Raw genomic sequence first — 24,558 nt, forward strand, 5'->3', positions numbered from 1 at the left:
TCAGTTCTATCTTAAGAAACTAAAATAAGAGGAACAAATTAAACCCAGTGTAAGTAGGAGAAAGGAAATAATAAAGATTGGGACAGCAGTTAATGAAATAGAAAGCAGAAAAATAATAGAGAAAATCAATGAAAGGAAAAGCTAGTATTTTTTAGAAGACTGATAAATTTCTAACAAAATTTAACAAAAAAGTGAGAAGAAAATTATTAATATTATGAATGAGAGAGGTGACTTTACTACAGATTTTATGGGTTTTAAATGGTTTATAAGGAAATATTATGAAAACCTTTATCAATAAATTCAACAATTTTGCTGAAATGGACAAATTCCTTGAAAGACACAAGCTGCCAAAGCAAAAGAGATAATCATGAATAGCTTTGTGTGTGTTAAAGAAATTATATTTGTAGTTAAAACCCTTCTCACAAAGAAGACTCCAGACCCATGTGGCTTCACCAATGAATTCCACTGAACGTTTAAGTAAGAAATAGTATCAGTGCTATACAAGTTCTTTCGCAAAATTGAATATTAGGGAATATTTCCTAATTCATTCTATGGGGCTAGCTTAATCTACTACCCAAAGCAGGCAAAGATAGTACAAGAAAAAAACCTATAAACAAATTTCCTTAATAGACATATATGTGGAAAAAACACTTAACATGATTTTAGCAAATTAAGTCCAAAAAAAGATTTTTTTTTAAAATAGCACATCTTTACCAGGTGGGGATTATTCCAGGAATACAAGATTGGTTTAATATTCAATTAATCACTATAATTTATCAGATTAATAGACTGAAAAAATACACGTTTATCTCAATGGATGCAGGAAAAGAAGCATTCAAAACAAATCTAACATTCATTTCTGATGTAAGCCGAAAAGCAAGCAAACAAAAATACTCCCAGTAAACCTGGAATAGGAAACTTTTTTAACCTGATAAAGAACATCTATGGAAAACCTATATTAAATATCTTAATGAAGAAAGACTGAATAGTTTCACAAGGCAAAAATGTTCACTCTGTTCACCATTGTACTGGAGGTTCTAGTAAGGTAAGGCAAGAAAAAGAATTTAAGATGCATATAGATTGGAAAGAAAGAAGTAAATCTGTCTTTATTTATGAACAACATGATTTATATATGTAGAAAATCAGATGGAATCTATAAAAAAGCTACTAAAGTTTAACCCATGGGTGTACTTGATACAAGATGAATATATAGAGTTCAGGATATAAAAAGAACTGTAATTTTATACAGCAGCAACAATCCAAAGTGGAAATGAATAAAAATATTATTTATGATAACAACAGAAATGTGAAATACTTAACGATACTTTTCTTTTTTTAACACCTTTACTGGAGTATAATTGCTTTACGATGTTGTGTTAGTTTCTGCTGTACAACAAAGTGAATCAGCTATATGTATACATATATCCCCACATACCCTCCCTCTTGCGCCTCCCTCCCACTTTTCCTATTCCACCCCTCTAGGTGGTCACAAAGCACCAAGCTGATCTCCCTGTGCTATGCAGCTGCTTCCCACTAGCTAGCTATTTTACATTTCGTAGTGTATATATATCAATGCTACTCTCTCACTTTATCTCAGCTTACCCTTCCCCCTCCCCGTGTCCTCAAGTCCATTCTCTATGTCTGCATCTTTATTCCTATCCTGCCCCTAGGTTCATCAGAACCATATTTTTTTTAGATTCCATATGTATGTATTGGCATACAATATTTGTTTTTCTCTTTCTGACTTACTTCACTCAGTATGACAGACTATAGGTCCATCCACCTCACTACAAATAACTCAAATTCATTGCTTTTTATAGCCGAGTAATAATCCATTGTATATATGTGCCACATCTTTATCCATTCATCTGTCCATGGGCATTTAGGTTGGTTCCATGTCTTGGCTATTGTAAATAGTGCTGCAGTGAACATTGTGGTACATGTCTCTTTTTGAACTATGATTTTCTCAGGGTATATGCCCAGTAGTGGAATTGCTGGGTCATATGGTAGTTCTATTTTTAGTTTTTAAAGGAAGCTCCATACTGTTCTCCATAGTGGCTGTATCGATATACATTCCCACCAACAGTGCAAGAGGGTTCCCTTTTCTCCACACCCTCTCCAGCATTTATTGTTTGTAGATTTTTTGATGATGGCCATTCTGACTGCTGTAAGGTGATACCTCACTGTGATTTTGATTTGTATTTCTCTAATGATTAGTAATGTTGAGCATCTTTTCATGTGTTTGTGGGCAATCTGTATATCTTCTTCAGAGAAATGTCTACTTAGGTCTTCTGCTCATTCTTGGATTGGGTTTTTTTGTTTTTTTGATATTGAGCTGCATGAGCTGCTTGTATATTATGGAGATTAATCCTTTGTCAGTTGCTTCGTTTGCAAATATTTTCCCCCATTCTGAGGGTTGTCTTTTCGTCTTGTTTATGGTTTCCTTTGCTGTGCAAAAACTTTCAAGTTTCATTAGGTCCCATTTGTTTATTTTTGGTTTTATTTCCATTTCTCTAGGTGGATCAAAAAGGATCTTGCTGTGATTTATGTCATAGGGTGTTCTTCCTATGTTTTCCTCTAAGAGTTTTATAGTGTCTGGCCTTACATTTAGGTCTTTAATCCATTTTGAGTTTATTTTTGTGTATGGTGTTACGAAGTGTTCTAATTTCATTCGTTTACATGTAGCTGTTCAGTTCTCCCAGCACCACTTATTGAAGAGGCTGTCTTTTCTCCATTATATATCCTTGGCTCCTTTGTCAAAGATAAGGGGACCATATGTGCATGGGTTTATCTCTGGGTTTTCTATCCTGTTCCATTGATCTATATTTCTTTTCTTGTTGCAGTACCATACTGTCTTGATTACTGTAGCTTTGTAGTAGAGACTGAAGTCCGGGAGCCTGATTCCTCCAGCTCTGTTTTTCTTTCTCAAGAGTGCTTTGGCTATTCGGGGTCTTTTGTGTTTCCATACAAATTGTAAAATTTTTTGTTCTAGTTCTGTGAAAAATGCAATTGGTAGCTTGATAGGGATTGCCTTGAATCTTTAGGTTGCTTTGGGTAGTACAGTCATTTTCACAATGTTGATTCTTCCAATCCAAAAACATGGTATATCTCTCCATCTGTTTGTATTTAATTTCTTTCATCAGTGTCTTATAGTTTTCTACATACAGGTCATTTGTCTCCTTAAGTAGGTTTATTCCTAGGTATTTTATTCTTTTTTTTGCAATGGTAAATGGGAGTGTTTCCTTAATTTCTCTTTCTGATTTTTCGGCATTAGTATAGGAATACAAGATATTTCTGTGCATTAATTTTGTATCCTGCTACTTTACAAAATTGATTAATTCGCTCTGGTAGTTTTCTGATGGCATCTTTAGGATTCTCCATGTATAGTATCATGTCATCTGCAAACAGTGATAGTTTTACTTCTTCTTTTCTGATTTGGATTCCTTTTATTTCTCTTTCTTCTCTGATTGCTGTGGCTAAAACTTCCAAAACTATGTTGAATAATAGTGGTGAGAGCGGGCAACCTTGTCTTGTTCCTGATCTTAGAGGAAATGGTTTCAGTTTTTCACCACTGAGAATGATGTTGGCTGTGGGTTTGTCATATATGGCCTTTATTATGTTGAGGAAAGTTCCCTCTATGCCTACTTTCTGCAGGGCTTTTGTCATAAATGGGTGTTGAATTTTGTTGAAAGCTTTCTCTGCATCTATTGAGATGATCATATGGTTTTTCTCCCTCAATTTGTTAATATGGTGTATCACGTTGATTGATTTGCGTATATTGAAGAATCCTTGCATTCCTGGGATAAACCCCACTTGATCATGGTGTATGATCCTTTTAATGTACTTTTGGATTCTGTTTGCCAGTATTTTGTTTAGGATCTTTGCATCTATGTTCATCAGTGATATTGGCCTGTAGTTTTTGTGTGTGTGTGTGTGTGGCATCTCTGTCTGGTTTTGGTATCAGGGTGATGGCCTCATAGAATGAGTTTGGGAGTGTTCCTCCCTCTGCTATATTTTGGAAGAGTTTGAGAAGGATGGGTGTTAGTTCTTCTCTAAATGTTTGATAGAATTCACCTGTGAAACCATCTGGTCCTGGGCTTTTGTTTGTTGGAAGATTTTTAATCACAGTTTCAATTTCAGTGCTTGTGATTGATCTGTTCATATTTTCTATTTCTTCCTGGTTCAGTCTTTGAAGGTTGTACTTTTCTAAGAATTTGTCCATTTCTTCCAGGTTGTCCATTTTACTGGCATATAGTTGTTTGTAGTAGTCTCTCATGATCCTTTGTATTTCTGCAGTGTCAGTTTTTACTTCTCCTTTTTTATTTCTAATTCTGTTGATTGAGTCTTCTCCCTTTTTTTCTTGATGAGTCTGGCTAATGGTTTATCAATTTTGTTTATCTTCTCAAAGAATCAGCTTTTAGTTTTATTGATCTTTGCTATCATTTCCTTCATTTCTTTTTCATTTATTTTTTATCTAATCTTTATGATTTCTTTCCTTCTGCTAACTTTGGGGGGTTTTTTGTTCTTCTTTCTCTAATTGCTTTAGGTGTAAGGTTAGGTTGTTTATTTGAGATGTTTTTTGTTTCTTGAGGTAGGATTGTATTGCTGTAAACTTCCCTCTTAGAACTGCTTTTGCTGCATCCCATAGGTTTTGAGTTATTGTGTTTTCATTGTGATTTGTTTCTAGCTATTTTTTGCTTTCCTCTTCAATTTCTTCAGTGATCTTTTGGTTATTTAGTAGCATATTGTTTAGCCTTCATGTGTTTGTATTTTTAACAGTTTTTTTCCTGAATTCATATCTAGTCTCATAGCGTTGTGGTTGCAAAAGATACTTGATACGATTTCAGTTTTCTTAAGTGTACCAACGCTTGATTTGTGGCCCATGATATGATCTGTCCTGGAGAATGTTCCATGAGCACTTGAGAAGAAAGTATATTCTGTTGTTTTTGGATGGGATGTCCTATAAATATCAATTAAGTCCGTCTGGTCTAATGTGACTTTTAAAGCTTGTGTTTCCTTACTTATTTTCATTTGGGATGATCTACCCATTGGTGAAAATGGGATGTTAAAGTCCTCTACTATTATTGTGTTACTGTCCATTTCCCCTTTATGGCTGTTAGCATTTGCCTTATGTATTGAGGTGCTCCTATGTTGGGTACATAAATATTTACAACTGTTATATCTTCTTCTTGGATTGATCACTTGATCATTATGTAGTGTCTTTCTTTGTCTCTTGTAATAGTCTTTTCTTTAAAGTCTATTTCATCTGATATGAGTATTGCTACTCCAGCTTCCTTTTGATTTCCATTTGCGTGGACTATCTTTTTCCATCCCTTCACTTTCAGTCTGTATGTGTCTCTACATCTGATGTGGGTCTCTTGTAGACAGCATATATACAGGTCTTGTTTTTGAATCCATTCAGCTAATATGTTTGTTTCGGTTGGAGCATGTAATCCATTTACATTTAAGGTAATTATCAATATGTATGTTCCTATTATTTTCTTAATTGTTTTGGGTTTGTTATTGTAGGTCTTTTCCTTCTTTTGTGTTTCCTGCCTAGAGAAGTTCCTTTAGCATTTGTTGTAAAGCTAGTTTGGTGGTGCTGAATTTTCTTAACTTTCGCTTGTCTGTAAAGGTTTTAATTTCTCTGTCGAATCTGAATGAGATCCTTGCTGGGTAGAGTAATCTTGGTTGTAGGTTTTTCCCTTTCGTCACTTTAAATATGTCTTGCCACTCCCTTCTGGCTTGCAGAGTTTCTGCTGAAAGATCAGCTGTTAACCTTATGGGGATTCCCTTGTATGTTATTTGTTGCTTTTCCCTTGCTGCTTTTAATATTTTTTCTTTGAATTTAATTTTTGATAGTTTGATTAATAAGTGTCTTGGCGTGTTTCTCCTTGGATTTATCCTGTATGAGACTCTCTGTGCTTACTCAACTTGATTGACTATTTCCTTTCACATGTTAGAGAAGTTTTCAACTATAATCTCTTCAAATATTTTCTCAGGCACTTTCTTTATCTCTTCTTCTTCTGGGACCCCTGTAATTTGAATGTTGGTGCTTTTAATATTGTCCCAGAGACCTCTGAGACTGTCCTCAATTCTTTTCATTCTTTTTTCTTTATTCTGCTCTGCGGCAGTTTTTTCCACTATTTTATCTTCCAGGTCACTTATCCATTCTTCTGCCTCAGTTATTCTGCTATTGATTCCTTCTAGAGTATTCTTAATTTATTCTGCTATTGATTCCTTCTAGAGTATTCTTAATTTCATTTATTGTGTTGATTCATCATTGTTTGTTTGCTCTTTAGTTCTTCTCAGTCCTTGTTAAACACTTCTTGTATTTTCTCCATTCTATTTCCGAGATTTTGGATCATCTTCACTATCATTACTCTGAATCCTTTTTCAGGTGGACTGCCTATTTCCTCTTCATTTGTTTGGTCTGGTGTGTTTTTACCTTGCTCCTTCATCTGCTGCATATTTCTCTGTCTTGTCATTTTACTTAGTGTGTTTGGGGTCTCCTTTTCACAGGCTGCAGGTTCGTAGTTCCCATTGTTTTTGGTGTCTGCCCCCAGTGGGTGAGGTTGGTTCAGTGACTTGTGTATGCTTCCTGGTGGAGGGGACTGATACCTGTGTTCTGTTGGGTGGGGCTGCATCTTGTCCTTCTGGTGGGCAGGGCTGCATCCGGTGGTGTGTTTTGGGGTGTCTGTGAACTTGGTATGACTTTAGGCAGCCTCTCTGCTAATGGGTGGGGTTGTGTTCCTGTCTTCCTAGTTTTTTGGCATGGGGCCTTCTGCACTGGAGCTTGCTGGCCGTTGGTGGAGCTGGGTATTAGTGTTGAGATGAAGATCTCTGGGAGAGCTCTCACCAATTGATATCACGTGGGGCTGGAAGGTTTCTGGTGGTCCAGTGTCCTGGACTCGGCCCTCCCACCTCAGGGGCTCAGGTCTGACACCCGGCCAGAGGACCAAGACCCTGCCAGCCGCATGGCTCAGAAGAAAAGGAAGAAAGAAAGAAAAGGAAAAAAAAAAAAAACAGACGGAACTCTAGGACATATGGTAAGAGCAAACCTAAACAGACAAAATCACACAAAGAAGCATACACATACACACTCACAAAAAGAGAAAAGGGGGAAAAAATAAAAAAAATCAAAAAATTAAAAATTAAAAAGGAACAGAGCAACCAAAACAATTAACAAATCCACCAATGATATTAAGCACTAAAAACTAAACTAAGATAAAAATAAAACTAGAAACCAATTAGATGCAGAAAGCAAACCCTAAGTCTACAGTTGCTCCCAAAGTCCACCACCTCAATTTGGGGAACATTCTTTGTCTATTCAGGTATTCTACAGATGCAGGTTTACCAAGTTGATTTTAGGGATTTAATCCACTCCTCCTGAGGCTGCACAGAGAAATTTCCCTTTCTCTTCTTTGTCCACACAGCTCCTGGGGTTCAGCTTTGGTTTTGGCCCTGCCTCTGGGTGTAGGCTGCCCTCAGGAGTCTGTTCCCCGCCCAGACAGGAGAGGGTTAAATCAGCAGCTGATGAGGGCTTTCTTGTTCACTCAGGCCAGGGAAAGGGAGGGGTATGGTAGTCATAATTGGATTGTGGGGCGAGCCTGTGGTGGCAGAGGCTAGCGTGACATTGCAACAGCCTGAGGTGCACTGTGTGTTTTCCCGGGAAAGTTGTCCTTGGATCACAGGACCCTGGCAGTGGCAGGCTGCACAGGCTCCCAGGGGGGTGTAGGTAGTGACCTGTGGTTGCACACAGGATTCTTAGTGGCAGCGGCAGCAGCATTAGCGGTTCATGCCCGCCTCTGGGGTCTGAGCTGATAGCCGTGGCTCGCACCCATCTCTGGAGCTCGTTTAGGCGGTGCTCTGAATGCCCTCTCCTCGCACACCCTGCAGCAATCATCTCTTGCCTCTCTGGCAGGTCCAGACTTTTTCCCAGACTCTCTTCCGGCTAGCTGTCATGCACTAGCCCCCTTCAGGCTGTGTTCACGCAGCCAACCCCAGTCCTCTCCATGGGATCTGACCTGTGAAGCCCAAGCCTCAGCTCCTAGCCCCCACCCACCCCAGCGGGTGAGCAGACAAGCATCTCAGGTTGGTGAGTGCTGGTTGACACTGATCCTTTGTGCAGGAATCTCTCCACTTTGCCCTCTGCACGCCTGTTGCTGCACTCTCTTCCATGGCTCCGAAGCTTCCCCCCTGCCCACCCCTTGTCTCCACCAGTGAAGGGGCTTCCTAGTGTGTGGAAACTTCCTCCTTCACAGCTCCCTCCCAGAGGTTCCCTATTCTTTTGTCTCTTTTTTTTCTTTTTTCTTTTGCCCTACCCAAGTATGTGGGGATTTTCTTGCCTTTTGGGAAGTCTGAGGTCTTCTGCCAGCATTCAGTAGGTGTTCTGTAGGAGTTGTTCCACATGTAGATGTATTTTTGATGTATTTCTGGGGAAGAAGGTGATCTCCACGTCTTTACTCCTCTGCCATCTTGAAGGTCTCTTCTAGGGATGCCTTTGACAAGATTTGAAAGACCTTTATACTGAAAACTAAAATAATTGTTGGGAGAAGTTAAAAACAGCCTAAAGCAATGGAAAGATGTACTGTGTTCATGATCTAGAAGACTCAATATTTTTAAGATGTTAGTTCTCTCAAAATTGATAGATAAATTCAGCACAACCCTAATCAAGACCCTAGGAGGTTATTCTGTAGAGATTATTAGGTTGATTCTAAAATTCATATGAAATGTAGAGGACTTAAAAGAGCCAGAACAACTTGACAAAAAAATGAAGTTGGAGGGCCTACCTACCTGACTTCAAGACTTATTATTAACTCACAGTAATCAAATCAAGAGAGCTTGTTAATGAAGAGATAACATCTTTATTCACCATAAAGTTGGGCAAAGAGATCAATACAACACAATAGAAAATCTGGAAAGAGACTCACATATATATGGTTAATTGACTTTCAATAAAAGTATAAAGATAGTTCAATTGGTGCTGAAACAATTGGACATCCATGTTAAAAAAATAATTTGCAGTATATATGAAATTAACTCCAAATGTATTATAGTTCTGAACATACAGGAGAAAAATCTTTGTGGTATTAGGTTATGCAGAGATTTCTTAGACAAGGGCAAAGCATGATCCATAGAAGAAAAGTAATAAATCAGACTTTATCAAAATTAAGAATGTGTATTCTTCAAAAGTCACAGATAAGAGAATTAACAGAGTAGCCACAAATCACAAATCTGTTAAAGGACATGCATACAGAGTGTATAAAGAACTCTCTAAACCTAATGAGAAGGAAAAAAAGGGCAAATATTTGAGAAGACACTTCATCAAAGAAGAAATAAACTTGTGATAAAGGTGATTGATTATTCATTAGAGAAATATAAATTAAAACATAGTGAAATACCAGCACGTATTAGAATATAGAATAAAACAGAATAAAACAATGTTGGCAAGACTGTGGAACAACTAGGACTCTTCTTTGCTGTTGATAGGAACATGCAGCAATGCAACTACTTTGGGAAAGACTTGGGCATAAAGATTCCTAGAAGCTTTATTTGTTATAGCCCCAAACTAGAAGCAACCCAGAAGTCCATGGAGAGGTGAATGGATAAACAAATTGAGGTACATCTGTATGATGGAATATTACCCAACAGTAAAATGGATGAGCTATTGATACAAGCAATGATGTGGGAGTGTCAAAATAATCATGCTAAGTGAAAGAAACCAGATGAAGGATACATACTATTTGATTCCAAATACATAAAAGTCAAGAAAATATAAACAAATCACTCATGGCAGAAAGCAGGTCAGCTATTGCCTGCAAGGGGATAGAAGAGAGGACAGGATTACATAGGTTTATGAGAAAATATCTACAAGTGATGGGTATATACGTATGTCAAAACATCAAATTGTATACTCTTTTTTTGTACACTCTTAAGATATGTGTGCAGTTTATTGTATGTCAATCATAAAACTGTTCTTTAAAAGTACTTACCCTTGTGGAACTTATATTTTACTGAGGAGGAGTTGTAATGACAATACACATGTATTTTGCACGTGTATATGTAGGTGTGTATGTGTCAGATGTTGAAAAGTCTTTTAAAGAAAAATAAAGCAGTGTGAGGATAGAATAATGGGGAAGGCAGCTGTTTGAGAGAGGAGGTCAGGTAAATGTAGTATCATGACATTTGAACAGAGACTAGTTTAAGCTCCCTGTAATCTTTTGAAAACTGTTTAAAGATTTTTTTCAGTTTTTTTAAAGTTTCAGGTGACCATTCTCTCTCTCATCTAAAAAAATAACAGCTATCCCCTAACTTGAAGGCAGATTTAAGATTTACATTTCTGCCATCAGAAGGAACCAGATGGGAAGGGTGGGCAGAGGTAAGCAAGACCTACTCCACATGCCCAATAGAAGCCCATTTCTGCTCAAAGAACTTCTTGTGGTTAATTTTTTTTTATTGAAAGGATGAGACCTATTTTTTGAACATTTGTAGAATGGTGAATCAGAAAGAAAGTCACAACCAGAATCCCAGTCTCCTACTTGCCTGCCAGAGAGGCAGTTATCCCTCAGTTTTCTAAAAGGAAAACCAAAAATTCTCCCGTCACTATCATTGTTAGTGTTGTGTGCATGTGTATGATGCCAGTGAGGGACTTTAAAAATCATTGCTCTTGTGGAACTTTTATTTTATTGGGAAGGAGGTGTAATGGTGATGCATGTGTATATGTGTCAGATGTTGAAAAGTCTTGAAGAAAAACAAAGCAGTGTGAGAATGAGCTTTTGAATGAATGGAAGAGGGAAGATTTCCATCAGTGGAGTGAACTGCTTGCTTGTTTCCAGTCATCCTAACAGAGCAGCTACAAACGTGTTCTGGTACCTTAGCAGCCATTACAGCTCATCAGTGGAACCTGAATTTGTTTCAGTTCCCAAAAAAGTGATTGCTAATGATAGAGACTTTAGAATATCTGTGTACTGGGGGCATAGAGAAAGAATGTTAAAAAGAAAAGAAATTTAAAATGCTTTGTAACATGTGCTGTAAACTGAAATGTGGTCCTTTATTTCGAAAAAATGCTTTTAATTCTGCTCATCCCTTGGTTTTCTAAAACATAGTCTGAAAATCCTAAAGATGCCACCAGAAAACTACTAGAGTTAATCAATGAATTTGGTAAAGTAGCAGGATACAAAATTAATGCACAGAAATCTCTTGCATTCCTATACACTAACAATGAAAGGTCAGAAAGAGAAATCAAGGAAACAATCCCATTCACGCTTGCAACAAAAAGAATAAAATATCTAGGAATAAACCTACCTAAGGAGGCAAAAGACCTGTATGCAGAAAATTATAAGACACTGATGAAAGAAATTAAAGATGATACAAATAGATGGAGAGATATACCATGTTCCTGGATTGGAAGAATCAACATTGTGAAAATGACTCTACTACCCAAAGCAATCTAAAGATTCAGTGCAATCCCTATCAAATACCAATGGCATTTTTCACAGAACTAGAACAAAAAATTTCACAATTTGTATGGAAACACAAAAGACCCCGAATAGCCAAAGCAATCTTGAGAAAGAAAAACAGAGCTGGAGGAATCAGGCTCCCTGACTCCAGACTATACTACAAAGCTACAGTAATCAAGACAGTATGGTAGGGGCACAAAAACAGAAATATAGATCAGTGGAACAGGATAGAAAGCCCAGAGATAAACCCATGCACATATGGTCACCTTATCTTTGACAAAGGAGGCAAGAATATACAATGGAGAAAAGACAGCTTCTTCAATAAGTGGTGCTGGGAAAACTGAACAGCTACATATAAATGAATAAAATCAGAACACTTCCTAACACCGTACACAAAATAAACTCAAAATGGATTAAAGACCTAAATGTAAGGCCAGACACTATCAAACTCTTAGAGGAAAACATAGGCAGAACACTCTATGACATAAATGACAGCAAGATCCTTTTTGACCCACCTCCTAGAGAAATGGAAATAAAAACAGAAATAAACAAATGGGACCTAATGAAACCTAAAAGCTTTTGCACAGCAAAGGAAACCATAAACAAGACGAAAAGACAACCCTCAGAATGGGAGAAAATATTTGCAAATGAAGCAACTGACAAAGGATTAATCTCCAAAATATACAAGCAGCTCATGCAGCTCAATATCAAAAAAGCAAACAACCCAATCCAAAAATGGGCAGAAGACCTAAGTAGACATTTCTCCAAAGAAGATATACAGATTGCCAACAAACACATGGAAAGATGCTCAACATCACTAATCATTAGAGAAATGGAAATCAAAACCACAATGAGGTATCACCTCACACCAGTTAGACTGGCCATCATCAAAAAATCTACCAACAATAAATGCTGGAGAGGGTGTGGAGAAAAGGGAACCCTCTTGCACTGTTGGTGGGAATGTAAATTGATACAGCCACTATGGAGAACAGTATGGAGGTTCCTTAAAAAACTAAAAATAGAACTACCATATGACCCAGCAATCCCACTACTGGTCATATACCCTGAGAAAACCATAATTCAAAAAGAATCATGTACCACAATGTTCATTGCAGCTGTTATTTACAATAGCCAGGACATTGAAGCAACCTGAATGTCCTTTGACAGATGAATGGATAAAGAAGATGTGGCACATATATACAATGGAATATTAGTCAGTCATTAAAAGGAACAAAATTGAGTTATCTGTAGTGAGGTGGATGGACCTAGAGTCTATCATACAGAGTGAGGTAAGTCAGAAAGTGAAAAACAAATACCGTATGCTAATGCATTATGTGGAATATAAAAAAACGGTACTGATGAACCTAGTGGCAGGGCAGGAATAAAGAATCAGACGTAGAGAACTTACTTGAGGACACGGTGGGGAAGGGGAAGCTGGGATGAAGTGAGAGAGTAGCATTGACGTATATACACTACCAAATGTAAAATGGATGGCTAGTGGGAAGCTGCTGCATAGCACAAGGAGATCAGCTTGATGCTTTATGATGACCTAGGGGGGTGGGAGGGAGGCTCAAAAGGGAAGGAATATGGGGATATATGTATACATATAGCTGATTCGCTTTGTTGTACAGCAGAAACTAACACAACATTATAAAGCAATTATACTCGAATAAAGATGTAAAAAAAATAAATAAAATAGCATGAATTTAAAAAAGCATTGGAGAATAATTTAAAGATTTTTGTCTTATTTAACATAAATTTGGTGACAGTAACAGTGGAACATTCATTGAGTGATGCCAGTTGTGTATTTGTTTCTGTAAAATGTTTATAAAATATACTAATTTCTGTCACTGTGTTTTCCATTTTTCTATCTGAATGGTATTCATCAGAGCACATACTCTGACTCCACGCCCTGAGTCTGGGCTTCCTATGTTAAAAAGAAACCTGTAGGCTCTCACCTGTGAGGCTGGAGCCCTGAGAATCAGGAGCCCCTTCCTGGTTCCTGTCGCTCCCAGCCAGCAGAGGTTAGCGGAAGTGGATGTTCACGTGGCTCAGGCTTCTGTAATCTTCAGCACCCCAAGACTTTCCCCCACCCGATGCCTGCTGCTGGTCAGAGGCGAATGAGTCCAGTTATCTCAACCCTAGAACAGTTACTCTTAATCTTTTGGGTCATGGTTCCTTTTGAGGAACGGGATAAAATCTATGGACAAAACGTTTGCACGTCACTTCGGGGGCTGCCAAGAACCCCTGTTCCAGAGGGTTTCAAGTAAGCAGAGTTATATTTCTTTGCCAAGTATAGAGGCAGCACTCAATCTGTGATCTACGTAACAACTGTGTAGGTAACAACTATGTTATTAAATTGCACATTTAATAATAACCTGTTCAGCTAGGCACCAGGAAGAGCTAGAGAAAGCCAGCAAGGTTGTGCTTTTCCTGCAGTAGGAAGAGCCTACATTTTGTTTCAGCAGCCCAAATCCATTGGTTTTGTATGTATTCTACTAGGAAAAAATATTAGGACAGAATTTTCAGTATCCTCTTCCCACCCTATTTTTTGTTTTTTGCTTTTTTTTTTTTAACATCTTTATTGGAGTATAATTGCTTTACAATGGTGTGTTAGTTTCTGCTTTACAACAAAGTGAATCAGCTATACATATACATATATCCCCATATCCCCTCCCTCTTGCATCTCCCTCCCACCCTCCCTATCCCACCCCTCTAGGTGGTCACAAAGCACCCAGCTGATCTCCCTGTGCTATGCGGCTGCTTCCCACTAGCTATCTATTTTACGTTTGGTAGTGTATATATAAGTCCATGCCACTCTCTCACTTCGTCCCAGCTTAACCTTCCCCTCCTCGTGTCCTCAAGTCCATTCTCTACATCTGCGTCTTTATTCTTGTCCTGCCCCTAGGTTCTGCAGAACCTTTATTTTTTTTTTAGATTCCATATATATGTGTTAGCATACGGTATTTGTTTTTCTCTTTCTGACTTACTTCACTCTGTATGACAGTCTCTAGGTCCATCCACCTCACTACAAATAACTCAATTTTGTTTCTTTTTATGTCTGAGTAATATTCTATTGTATATATGTACCACATCTTCTTTATCCATTCATCTGTCGATGGACACTTAGGTGGTTCCTTAAAAAACTAAAAACAGAACTACCATACGACCCAGCAATCCCACTACTGGGCATAGACCCTGAGAAAACCATAATTCACAAAGAGTCATGTACCACAATGTTCACTGCAGCTCTATTTACAATAGCCAGGACATGGAAGCACCCTGTTCTTTGGTTCTCAATTATTCTGTTTCACACAATCCCTCAAATATTATATAGAACAACCAGGTCTTGACTGTGAAGCCAAATACCACATCTACCTTACACAGTCACTGAGCAGTCTAGCCTCTTGCACTATTCATTTAGTATTTGCTCTCTAATTTTATCCTAGAAATGAATTTTCCTAACTGAAGTCTGTTAACAGTACTCTTTTGCTTCTTACAGCTTGTACCTCCTTTTAAGCCTCAAGTAACATCTGAGACAGACACCAGATACTTTGATGAAGAATTTACAGCTCAGACTATTACAATAACACCACCTGAAAAGTGTAAGTAAATCTAGAAGGAAATTGATTATGTTCTAATGCAATTGAAGAAAACAGCCATTTTTTTTTAACTGGATATTTTCAAGGTCAAATTCCACAGTGATTTATTCTGTTCTATTTAAGAACATGGGGTTTTCAATGTGGAAATATCTAAATACAGGTAGCTAAGAGAAAAGCTTTTTGAGTAAAAAAAAATTATATATGGAAAAATTGTAGAGTTGAGAATTATAGACTAAATTATAGACTAACTAGCCCTTCCTTACTATTCTCTAATAGATTATTTTGACATCAGCTGAAAGGATTCTGAAATGAAGACCTCCCACGTTTCCCACTGCTCATTCAGACACCACCTTCAAAATTTTGCTAATTCTGGTCTCCTGCTTACTTAGTAGTTCTTAAATTCACTTTAAACTGAATCACTCTTTTTTACTTATCTGTGTCTTAAGCAGTAATATCTGTGAAGACATGATTTGGTTTGCTAGTAATTTTTGATATTATAAATTAAATTACATATCTATTAAAACTATACATTCATGTACCACTTAAAATCATTCCACATGTACTAGTGTGTGCCCTACACTTTGGTGAAGTCCTTTCACTTAAAGGGAAGAAAAGGTTGTTATATAATTTATAAACATTCTCATATGCTGACAGAGGTCTGCATTCTGTCATCATTAGTTAAGGAGTAAGGATAAAATTGAGTTTCAGGGACACATTTGGATAGCTAAAAGATTTCTTCAGTCACACATCTTTTGGCTCACAATAACATCATTTTAGTTTTTTTTTCTCCTTTTCTTTTTTATTATATCCTTTCCTACATTCCTTCTCCTCTCTTTCCTTTTTAAAAGGCAGATTAGTTGATAGTGCTAATTTACACTGAGAATCCATGAGAGGGAAGATTGAAGTGCTGTTTCAACTGTGGATGTAGTCAATTGATTACAGCATTGAAAGGCAAACTAGGAGTCATCTAGGCCAAGAGTTTTTAACCTGAGACCCAGGGCCTGACAAAAAGAGGGACTGTGAACCCTGTGAAATGAAAAATATAACTATGTGTGCATATGCACTTTTCTTTCCTTAGACTCGCAAGAGGTTAAGAGCCTCTTAACTTTCATTTTATAAGGGAAGAAATTAAAACCCAGAGAGAAGTTGAGCTTCCCTAAGCCCCGCAGTTAGTGTTAGCTGTAGTCAGGAGCAGGAGATACAGCTTGGCCAACGATGCCCAGGTTAAGCTGTGAAAGGGCAGTATGTTGAAGCACTGCTCATGGTTTGTCACCAGTGGTGGGTGAGGGCTTCACTGCTAGAGTCAGGATCTCTGAGAGTTGAAGATGATGTTAGGAAGCCTGTGGAGTTGTGGGCAATCAGCTACGGACCGTCTGAGTAGGAGCAGTGGGCGTAGCCTTGGCATGGTTTCCCCTGGCCCAGCGCGGGCTGTGGCGATACAATTGTCTGAAATTCTGGGCGACGCCACTGAGTTGTTGGACTGGCCTAGGAGTACTTCCCACCCTAGAGTCTCATCGTTTGGATATAACCTTAATTGTAATCAGACCGCATCGTTCCCCTGCTTCCAACCTTCCAGGGGCCCCACTGCTGCACTCTAAATGCAGCTGCTCACACTGGCTGCACAGCTGTGTCAGATCTGGTCCCATCCTCCTCTCAGACCTCATCCTGTCCATCTTCTCCACAGTCCCTGGGTTCCAGCCCCACCTCGAACATGCCTCGCTGTGCCTCGCTGTGCCTTGGGACTGTGTGTTTACTCTTCTCTGCCTAGAATTCTCTTTTCCCAGACATATGCATGAATAAATTCTTACTTGTCCTTCAGATCTCTTTAAATGTCACTTTATCAGAAAGCTTTCTTTAGCCTCCCGACCTTAAAAACAGTGCAGTCCATCAGACCCCATCACCACCGCCCCCCCCCCCCCAATTCTCTACATTGACACCTTTACTTGCTGGTATTCTTCTGGTTAATTTGTCTCTTTGTTTACTGTCTGTTTCTCCAGCTTGAATGCAGTAGCTCTGAGAAGGATTTGGTTTGTCTTGTTCACTGCTAACCCCAGCTCCGAGTTAGGTACCTGGCTCAGCATAGGTATTCAGTGAATATGTGTTAAATGAGTAAATAAGCGGATTATGGCGAGGCCTGGTGGTTTCAGGGCCAGAAGGAGGCCCGACTCTCTCCAGGCAGTGCTGTTGCCCGTCACAGCCCAGAATCTGTGTCTGGCTTACCTCCTCACGTGATTTCACAGGGAGCTTTGCGAAGTTAAATAGAGCTTTTGGTATTTGTGGATTCTAATTCTTAGGACAAACTAAATGTGCTATTTTGAAAGTCATAGAAATAGGTAGGCTGTGTAAATAAATGCAAAGCCATGAGTGCATATTTTACTCCAAAAAGTTAAAAGTAAAATCCCAGTGTGGAAGAGAATGATGGGATTGAAGAAAGCCCTGGACTTAGACCCTGCTTTGTGTCCTGACTCTGCCCCTCACTAGCTCTGGAATGTGACAGGTCAAAGGGGAGTGCAGGGCTGATCATCTCCAGGAGCCCCGTCTTTCCCCTGTGTGTGCCTGAGAAGCCATCTCTTTAGGAAAGGCACCCAGAGTTCTCTATAGGTTTAAATAACCCTATTTTTAATTTTATTTAAGCATCAGGTTAACCAATCCACAGTGTTCTTTGTTCTGTGACCCACTATGTGAAGGGTGATGGTAGGTAAATACCTAGCAAAAAAGAGTGGACATGGGGATGGGGGAGGGACTACTAAAATATCATGCTAGCAGTGAGGCGTGGCCCTGCCCTGATACTGGGCCCTAGGTGGCCCAAAAACGTGCATCCAGCAAGCATCATCTAGACTGACAGCGTGTGCCACAATCTAGAGGCAGGAGGACCCTGTGGACCTGCCAACTTATTTTCCAATTCAGGGTTTCTAGAGAGAAAAATCAGGGGAAAGAGCTCAGCAGGTGGGCTGAGGCCAAGGTGTGGACACCAGCAGCCTGTCCTTTGCGGCTCCCAGCACCAGGCCGCGGGGCTGGGCTCCTGCCTTAGGGAGTAGCCTCAGTAATTGTGGACTGCAGCCCCTGGGTTCTTCCAGGGCACAAGGGCAGTGTTTTCTCTTGGATGATCCCTGGGTATATCCTAAATCCCCTTAAGAGGCAGATCAAAGGAAAATCTGTGAAGCCTTGAACTGTGATTACATTTAACATAATCTTTTCTTCTTGCAGCTTTGAATAGTGTTGCTGGTGAGAGACCACTGCAGCTCTCAAGCTGCTAAAAGCACAGAGGTTTTGTTCATAAAAACCCACAGTAGGACCATTAAGTTAGCGATTGTCTTCCCACTTGCCACCTTGCTTTTATAAAACAGAATGGAGTTATTTTTTAGAACAAATCAGCAGTTAGAAAGGCAAATGTTCCTTTTTTACAAACAGCTGCAGTAACATGCCAGATTTTCCTCACTGGTGTTAATTAATTGAACAGATTTTGGAATGTGTCGTCTTGCATTATATCCATTAATGGTCCTCTGCCCTCCTCTTAGAGAAAAAGAGGATTTGTTTGAGCTCCTAGTAGCTTTTGCTGCCATATAATTAGTTTGGTTAAATGTTCTAAGGAAGTTGGGCAGCTAATGCTGTAGAATGTAGGGTTGATCACCGTTTTCTTTTCCCGGATGCGTGCTCTTTGGGGTTTTTTTGCATAGTTCATGTCCATCATCATCACTGTTCCCTCTGAACCTTCCTTCAGTGCAGGAACGTATTTATATACGTTGACTGGGTGTGAAGGCCTGGCTGGGGCAGCCGGCTGTCCTGTCAGCTGTCACTTGCATCCAGCTCTCCTCCTTCCACAGCCCCGCTGGCCTGCGCAGCACTGAGGGCCCAGGGGAAACCCTCATTCCTGCCCCAGTGCCTTCCCAACTCGCAGCTCCTCTTGGGGCCATGATCAGAGACTTGCCCCTCACTACTGCCAAGCTCAGAAGAACAGGAGGGAGATGGAGGGAGAGGGTGATATAATTGACTTTAAAGAAGATGCAGATGCGGGGCCCTCACATGGTTATCAACAAGATTTAGATTTACGTTCGGAAATGGGATTAATTTGTTACTAAAGTGACAGAATGAAGATTCTCTTTTAAGTTTGAGCTGACACTGCAGCCTCATAGCAACAATACTGCTTGGAAAGGAAACTCAACCCCTCCTCCTGTCGAGAGCCAGGCTGCCCTGGGCTTCAGGCCTCCCTGCCCTGGTGCAAGGCCTGGTGGCAGCCCAGCGAGCTGGGCAAGCCCTTCTCTGGCGGACAACACCAGGCTTCCCACATGTGCTGTCTGTTCGCTGTGCAGAGACACACCCAGCAAAACAAAGCTGCCAGCGGGGAAAACTATTCCTTTGAAATGTGATTGGCACGTGTCAGAGTCTGAACATTAAGATTTTAGCTGCCTTTCCCCTAGAGAGTTTTTAGAGTTTTACAGAGGTTTTATATGCCATCCACAGCTCCTACCATCTTTAGTATATCTGAAAATACTGCGGAAGGTGTTTGACCTAAAAGATGGTTTGCTTGGTACCTAACTGGTATTTTATAAGGAGGCAGAGATTTCCCCAAATCACAGTGCTATCTGGAAATGAGGACTATAGTTTAAAAGGTCTGTTTGCAGGAGGGAGGTTTACATGGAGCAGGGGGCCTCAAATGCTACTTGTTAGATTGAGTCCCACCTAATACAGTGATACTTTCTGGTACATTCAAGACCACAAAGTTTGGTTAGCAACTTGATCCCATTTCTAGAATCTTCTATTAAAAATAGAATACTGAAAAGAACAGTGAGAAAAGAGCATGAATGTTTGTTATTCTTCAGAGGAATGCAAAGCACCATCCTTTTTGTGTAACAGGGTCAGTGCCCGTGATGCAGTGGGGTCTGGCCTGTATTCCTTCTCCTATTACATGAAATTGATGCTCCCTGGAGAGGTTGGAAAATTAAAAGAATTGGTAATGTACTTCCTATATGAATTTGAGGAAGTGGAATTATTTTGCTTGAAGAAGCTTGGGTATTTGAAAGACTCTCGCTTATTTCCTGTAGCACAGCATATGACCAAAGGCACCGCAAGTGGAGCAGAGGGGTTTAGTGGGGTGAGCCCCAAGGACACAGGGAGGGCCTTCGCGCAGAGCCCAGAACAGATGCACAGGGAACGTTGTGGACTGAGCGACTGAATTCATGACACATATAAGGAAGAGCATTCTGACACTGCAAGATTTTAATCATCAGAATAGTTATGGGAAGAGGTTGGGTGATCCTTTGTAACCTTTCAAATGCAAGAAAACAGGGAAGAGGAAAGGGAGGAGCAGCTTAAATGGAAATAGTCTCTTTCTGTGCCTTTCAAGTCTCCCCATTTGTTTCCTGATGAACTAATACTTAGATGCTGGCCTCTTTCCCTCTCTTTCCTTGACTTATTCTCTTTATTCTACATTAAAGTTTTATCATAGGAAAATTAGGAACAGTGAGTTAAGGCAGATATTAGATGTAGAATAAAGAATGTAAAATCTTAAACATGTAATCAAGGGCTCAAAGGAAATGGAATCGTAATAAGCTTTATTTTGCAATCACACCTAAAGCACCATGAAGAAGAAATGCAAGCATCTGAAGACAGATTGATACTGGATTCTAGGCAGATACTTTGGGTGCCTTAGGATTCTTTGACTTTGTAATTTTGACGTGCATGTTTTCATGAAAGTGAAGGTTATTGAAGATCATTTGTTCCTTTTTATTTTTAAAAATCTTGTCTTCTTCAATAGTTTTTCACAGTTTGAGCCTTGAAATGTTAGTGTCTTGAAGGAGATGATTTGATAGTATTATTTCTTCATAGGTCATGTGTTTGAAAGTGAGAAAGTTTTTGAAATAAGTGTGTCCATCCTATGTTTTATTGATAAACATAAGTTTCTGGGAGCTATTGCCTCCGTTAATCTTTATTACGTTAGGGGTTAGAACTATATAGAGCAGAGATTATGTTGCAAAACATTAATGTAAAATTAAAACAGCTGTTTCCTGCCCGCAGATGATGAGGACGGTATGGATTGCATGGACAATGAGAGGCGGCCGCACTTCCCTCAGTTCTCCTACTCCGCGAGCGGGCGAGAATGAGTCTCTTCTGCTACTTCACTGTCATCTTAGATTTGTGACTGAAAATGATTCCTGGACATCACAGCAGTCCTAGCTCTTACAAATGCAGGAGCACCTTCAGACATCCCAGACCAGTCCAAGGTCTTCGCCCCTCGCCGCCTTTCACCCACATGAGAACACACATATATGCAGACATACTCGACTTTTGTTTTTGCATGAAATTGTATCTCAGTCTAAGGTCTCATGCTGTTGCTGCTACTGTCTTACTATTATAGCAACTTTAAGAGGTAATTTTACAATCTTTGGAAGTCATGAGCCCACCATTGTTCTTTTGTGCACCAACTGTCATCTTTTGGTCTTTTAATTTTTGTTTTTCCCTAACAGTGAAGGCTAAACGATTCTAGGTACATTTTTTAACTTTCTAGACGATAAATCAAAAACTAATTAGACTAAGAAGATTTAGTTTATAATTCAGAACAAGCAATTGTGGAAGCGTGGTGATGTGCATATGCAAAATTTTAGTAAAGCATATCAGATCAGTGCGTAAAATAGGTTATGTATCAGTAAGATCCTACTGGAATTCATTAGGAAGCATTTGAGAGAAGGAATGAACAACTATTAAGATAGATATATACATTTATAAATTTAAATTCTTATTCGATACTGCAGAGGAAGCCTGGTATTACATGTGGATGTCCAGATTTCACAGGCAGTTGTTGGCAAAGGAACATTGTTCGACCAAGGAAGGAAGCATATGCACAGCAGAGTAGGTCACGTAAAGGGTCTATGATATGATTTGCACCAGAGAGCGTTTTATTTCCCCTGTGCTTGGAAACCTTTTTCCCTTCTTGATATTATCACCTCTGATGGCTGAAGAATGTAGACAGGTGTAATGATCCTGCTTTTCACCAAAATTTGTACACCAAGGTAAACAGGTGTTTGCCTTATTTGTTTTAATTTTTTACTTTCAGTTCTACGTGAATTAGCTTTTTCTCAGATGTTAAAACTTTGAATGTCCTTTTATGATTTTGTTTATGTTGCAGTAGTATTTATTTTTTAGTGATGAGAATTGTATGTCATGTTAGCAAATGCAGCTCCAACTTAACATAAAACAGACTTACTGCAGTTTCTTTTGACCTATGTGCAAGGAATGTACACGCCGATGAGAATCATGCACTTTTTCTCCTATGTAAAAAAAAATTTGATGAGGCTCTGAAATTGTACATATAAATTAGAATTTGGCTTTAGGAGAAGAGATGCTGTCATTTAACCCCTTGGTGCTAAAAATGAGAAATCCCCAACTATCCATGCCAAGGGGTTGAAGCAAATGGATGTTATATTTGCTCTTTTGAGAATTGAAATATTATGATGGCCTGGCAACATAATGTAATGAAGAAAATTGAGACCTGGATGATAAGAAATGAACTTTACTTGGCAAAACGAACACATCTCAAGTATTTACGAAGTGGGCAGTAAAGGATAAGGACCTGGTGTGTTTATTCTGATCATGGTACATTTATCACTGAATTAAGCCATCAGGGAAAAAACAAAACAAAAAAGAACACCTCCAACTTTTCTTTTTCTGTATATACTCATGTCCTCCAATTCCGACATTTCTCACTGAAAGGGGACATGTATGCAAACCTCATCTTTCTCTTTCATTAATGATGATCTTCAGATTAAACCCTTTGGTGCTAGGAGCTGACATTTTCCAAAGCGGCCTATGAAGTCCAGGGGGCTCCTGACTCCATGGAGCCATCGTGGAGATGTATTTTAGTTAAACTATCTGACAGCTCCCAAATGGAAGACTACAGCATGACGTAGTGTTATGATTGCATTGTATGAAAGAGCAAGTGACTTTCTAAGTAGGATGAATCATATTCATATGCAGATGTCTTAGCCTCTTGACGCTGGAAGTGTGGGTTTACAGATATGAAACCACTGCTGGCAGTGGGTGGACCACTGGGACTGACAGGGGGTTAAAGGGCATTTTACTAAGGCAGCTAAGACATATTCAGACATAGATTTTATCCTAATTTTTCATATTTCTACCTGAGTGAAGTTCATCCTTAGTACTGAGTAGGAAGTTACAGTAAAATGGTAGTTCATTCTTACTTACACATATAGCTCAACTTTTTTTTTTTTTCACTTGGAATTATGTTGAATGTTTCACTTTGACAAGAAAGTAGACTAGAAGGTATGTCCTGTAAGTTGTCTTGCATCCATTATATAAAAAAGAAACAGGTGAGAGGAAGAGAGGAAAGCTGAGACTGGCTGGTGTTCAGAGCATTCATTTCTTCAGAGGGAAAGTACACCACACACTAAGCACACGGATAGTTTTGGGTTGTTTCCCCCCCCCCCCAAATCTTAAGGTGATTTCCATGACCTTGGCCAAGGACACTTCCTAAGGATTAATGACAGCGTTGACTGTGCCTCAGGCTGGCCACTCTGCACAGCTGGCTCTCCGTCCCCAGCTGGTGCCCGGGGCTTAGTCCCGTATCCCCTCCGAGATTCTGTTAGCGTCACACGGGGTGTGTTGTTGGCTTTGATTTTAAGAATCCCTTACTTTCACTCCCTGATCTCAGTCAACTGGCATGGAAAAACAATAGAAAAACAGAAATGTGTGTAGAAGGAGATTCTAAAACTTCCCTCATGTCTGCCCATAGCTGAAGTTTCGGATTCTGGTGGACGGAAAGGCCTGGCCCTGGAGTCACTCTGTCAGAATAGCAGAAGTTCAGGCTTTGCAGACTCCTTCCTGTACCAACTTCCTTGAAGTCTGCCTCTTGCCATGATGCAGCCATCTTGGAGGAAATTGGCCGTCTCTGCTTGGGTTTTTGGCAGGGCTGCTCACAGCTTTGCTTTCCACACTAACTACATAGCATTATTCCAGTGTTTTCCATTTCCCATACCTGATTTCCAGCTTCTTAAAGCTGACTGTTCTTGCAGGGGCCACTTGCTTCTCTTAGAGTACAAAGTAAGGGCCTTCCTTACTAACTGCAGGGTCTTTCTACTACACCTCAGTGTACACACTTTGCTGCTACTGTTCGTACTGTCTACAGTAGAATTTCCTTATCTTGCTCCTGGTAGTGCATTACAGGCAAGCATGAAATGTAAAGTATTTATTTAAATAAAAAGAAAACCTCTAAATTGGTAATTGAATTACCTCCCTGTAGCTTTATAGTTTGTGACATTTCTTGACCTTGCTAGTTCTTTCATTAGATCCGCGCAAGATCTAGTCATCTGGTTAAGGATTTTAAGCAGACGCAACTATGAACCCAAGAAACTGTATTACTATTACTGTTGGTCATACTAAAACTGTTTATTTCCTTAAGTATATGACCCACAAGGATGTGAAATAACTACAAGAAACTGTTTTTGTACACTGTACATCCTTAGTATTTTTACACGTATATG

The 24,558-nt window shown here is 39.4% G+C and overlaps 1 protein-coding gene across 4 annotated transcripts in view; it reads left to right on the plus strand.

Moving 5' to 3' along the window:
• Positions 1 to 22,706, plus strand: part of AKT3 (AKT serine/threonine kinase 3) — a 392,608-nt gene extending 369,902 nt beyond the window's left edge. For all 4 annotated transcript variants that reach the window (XM_057550146.1, XM_057550151.1, XM_057550143.1 and 1 more), the window contains 2 exons: positions 14,965 to 15,067; positions 21,080 to 22,706. In XM_057550146.1, the coding sequence (XP_057406129.1) occupies positions 14,965 to 15,067; positions 21,080 to 21,165 (189 nt within the window). In that variant the 3' untranslated portion in view covers positions 21,166 to 22,706. The remainder of the gene's footprint in view (positions 1 to 14,964; positions 15,068 to 21,079) is intronic.
• The last annotated feature ends 1,852 nt before the right edge of the window (positions 22,707 to 24,558 follow it).

The sequence above is a fragment of the Balaenoptera acutorostrata genome, chromosome 1, assembly GCF_949987535.1.
Source record: "Balaenoptera acutorostrata chromosome 1, mBalAcu1.1, whole genome shotgun sequence".
Taxonomy (NCBI): domain Eukaryota; kingdom Metazoa; phylum Chordata; class Mammalia; order Artiodactyla; family Balaenopteridae; genus Balaenoptera; species Balaenoptera acutorostrata.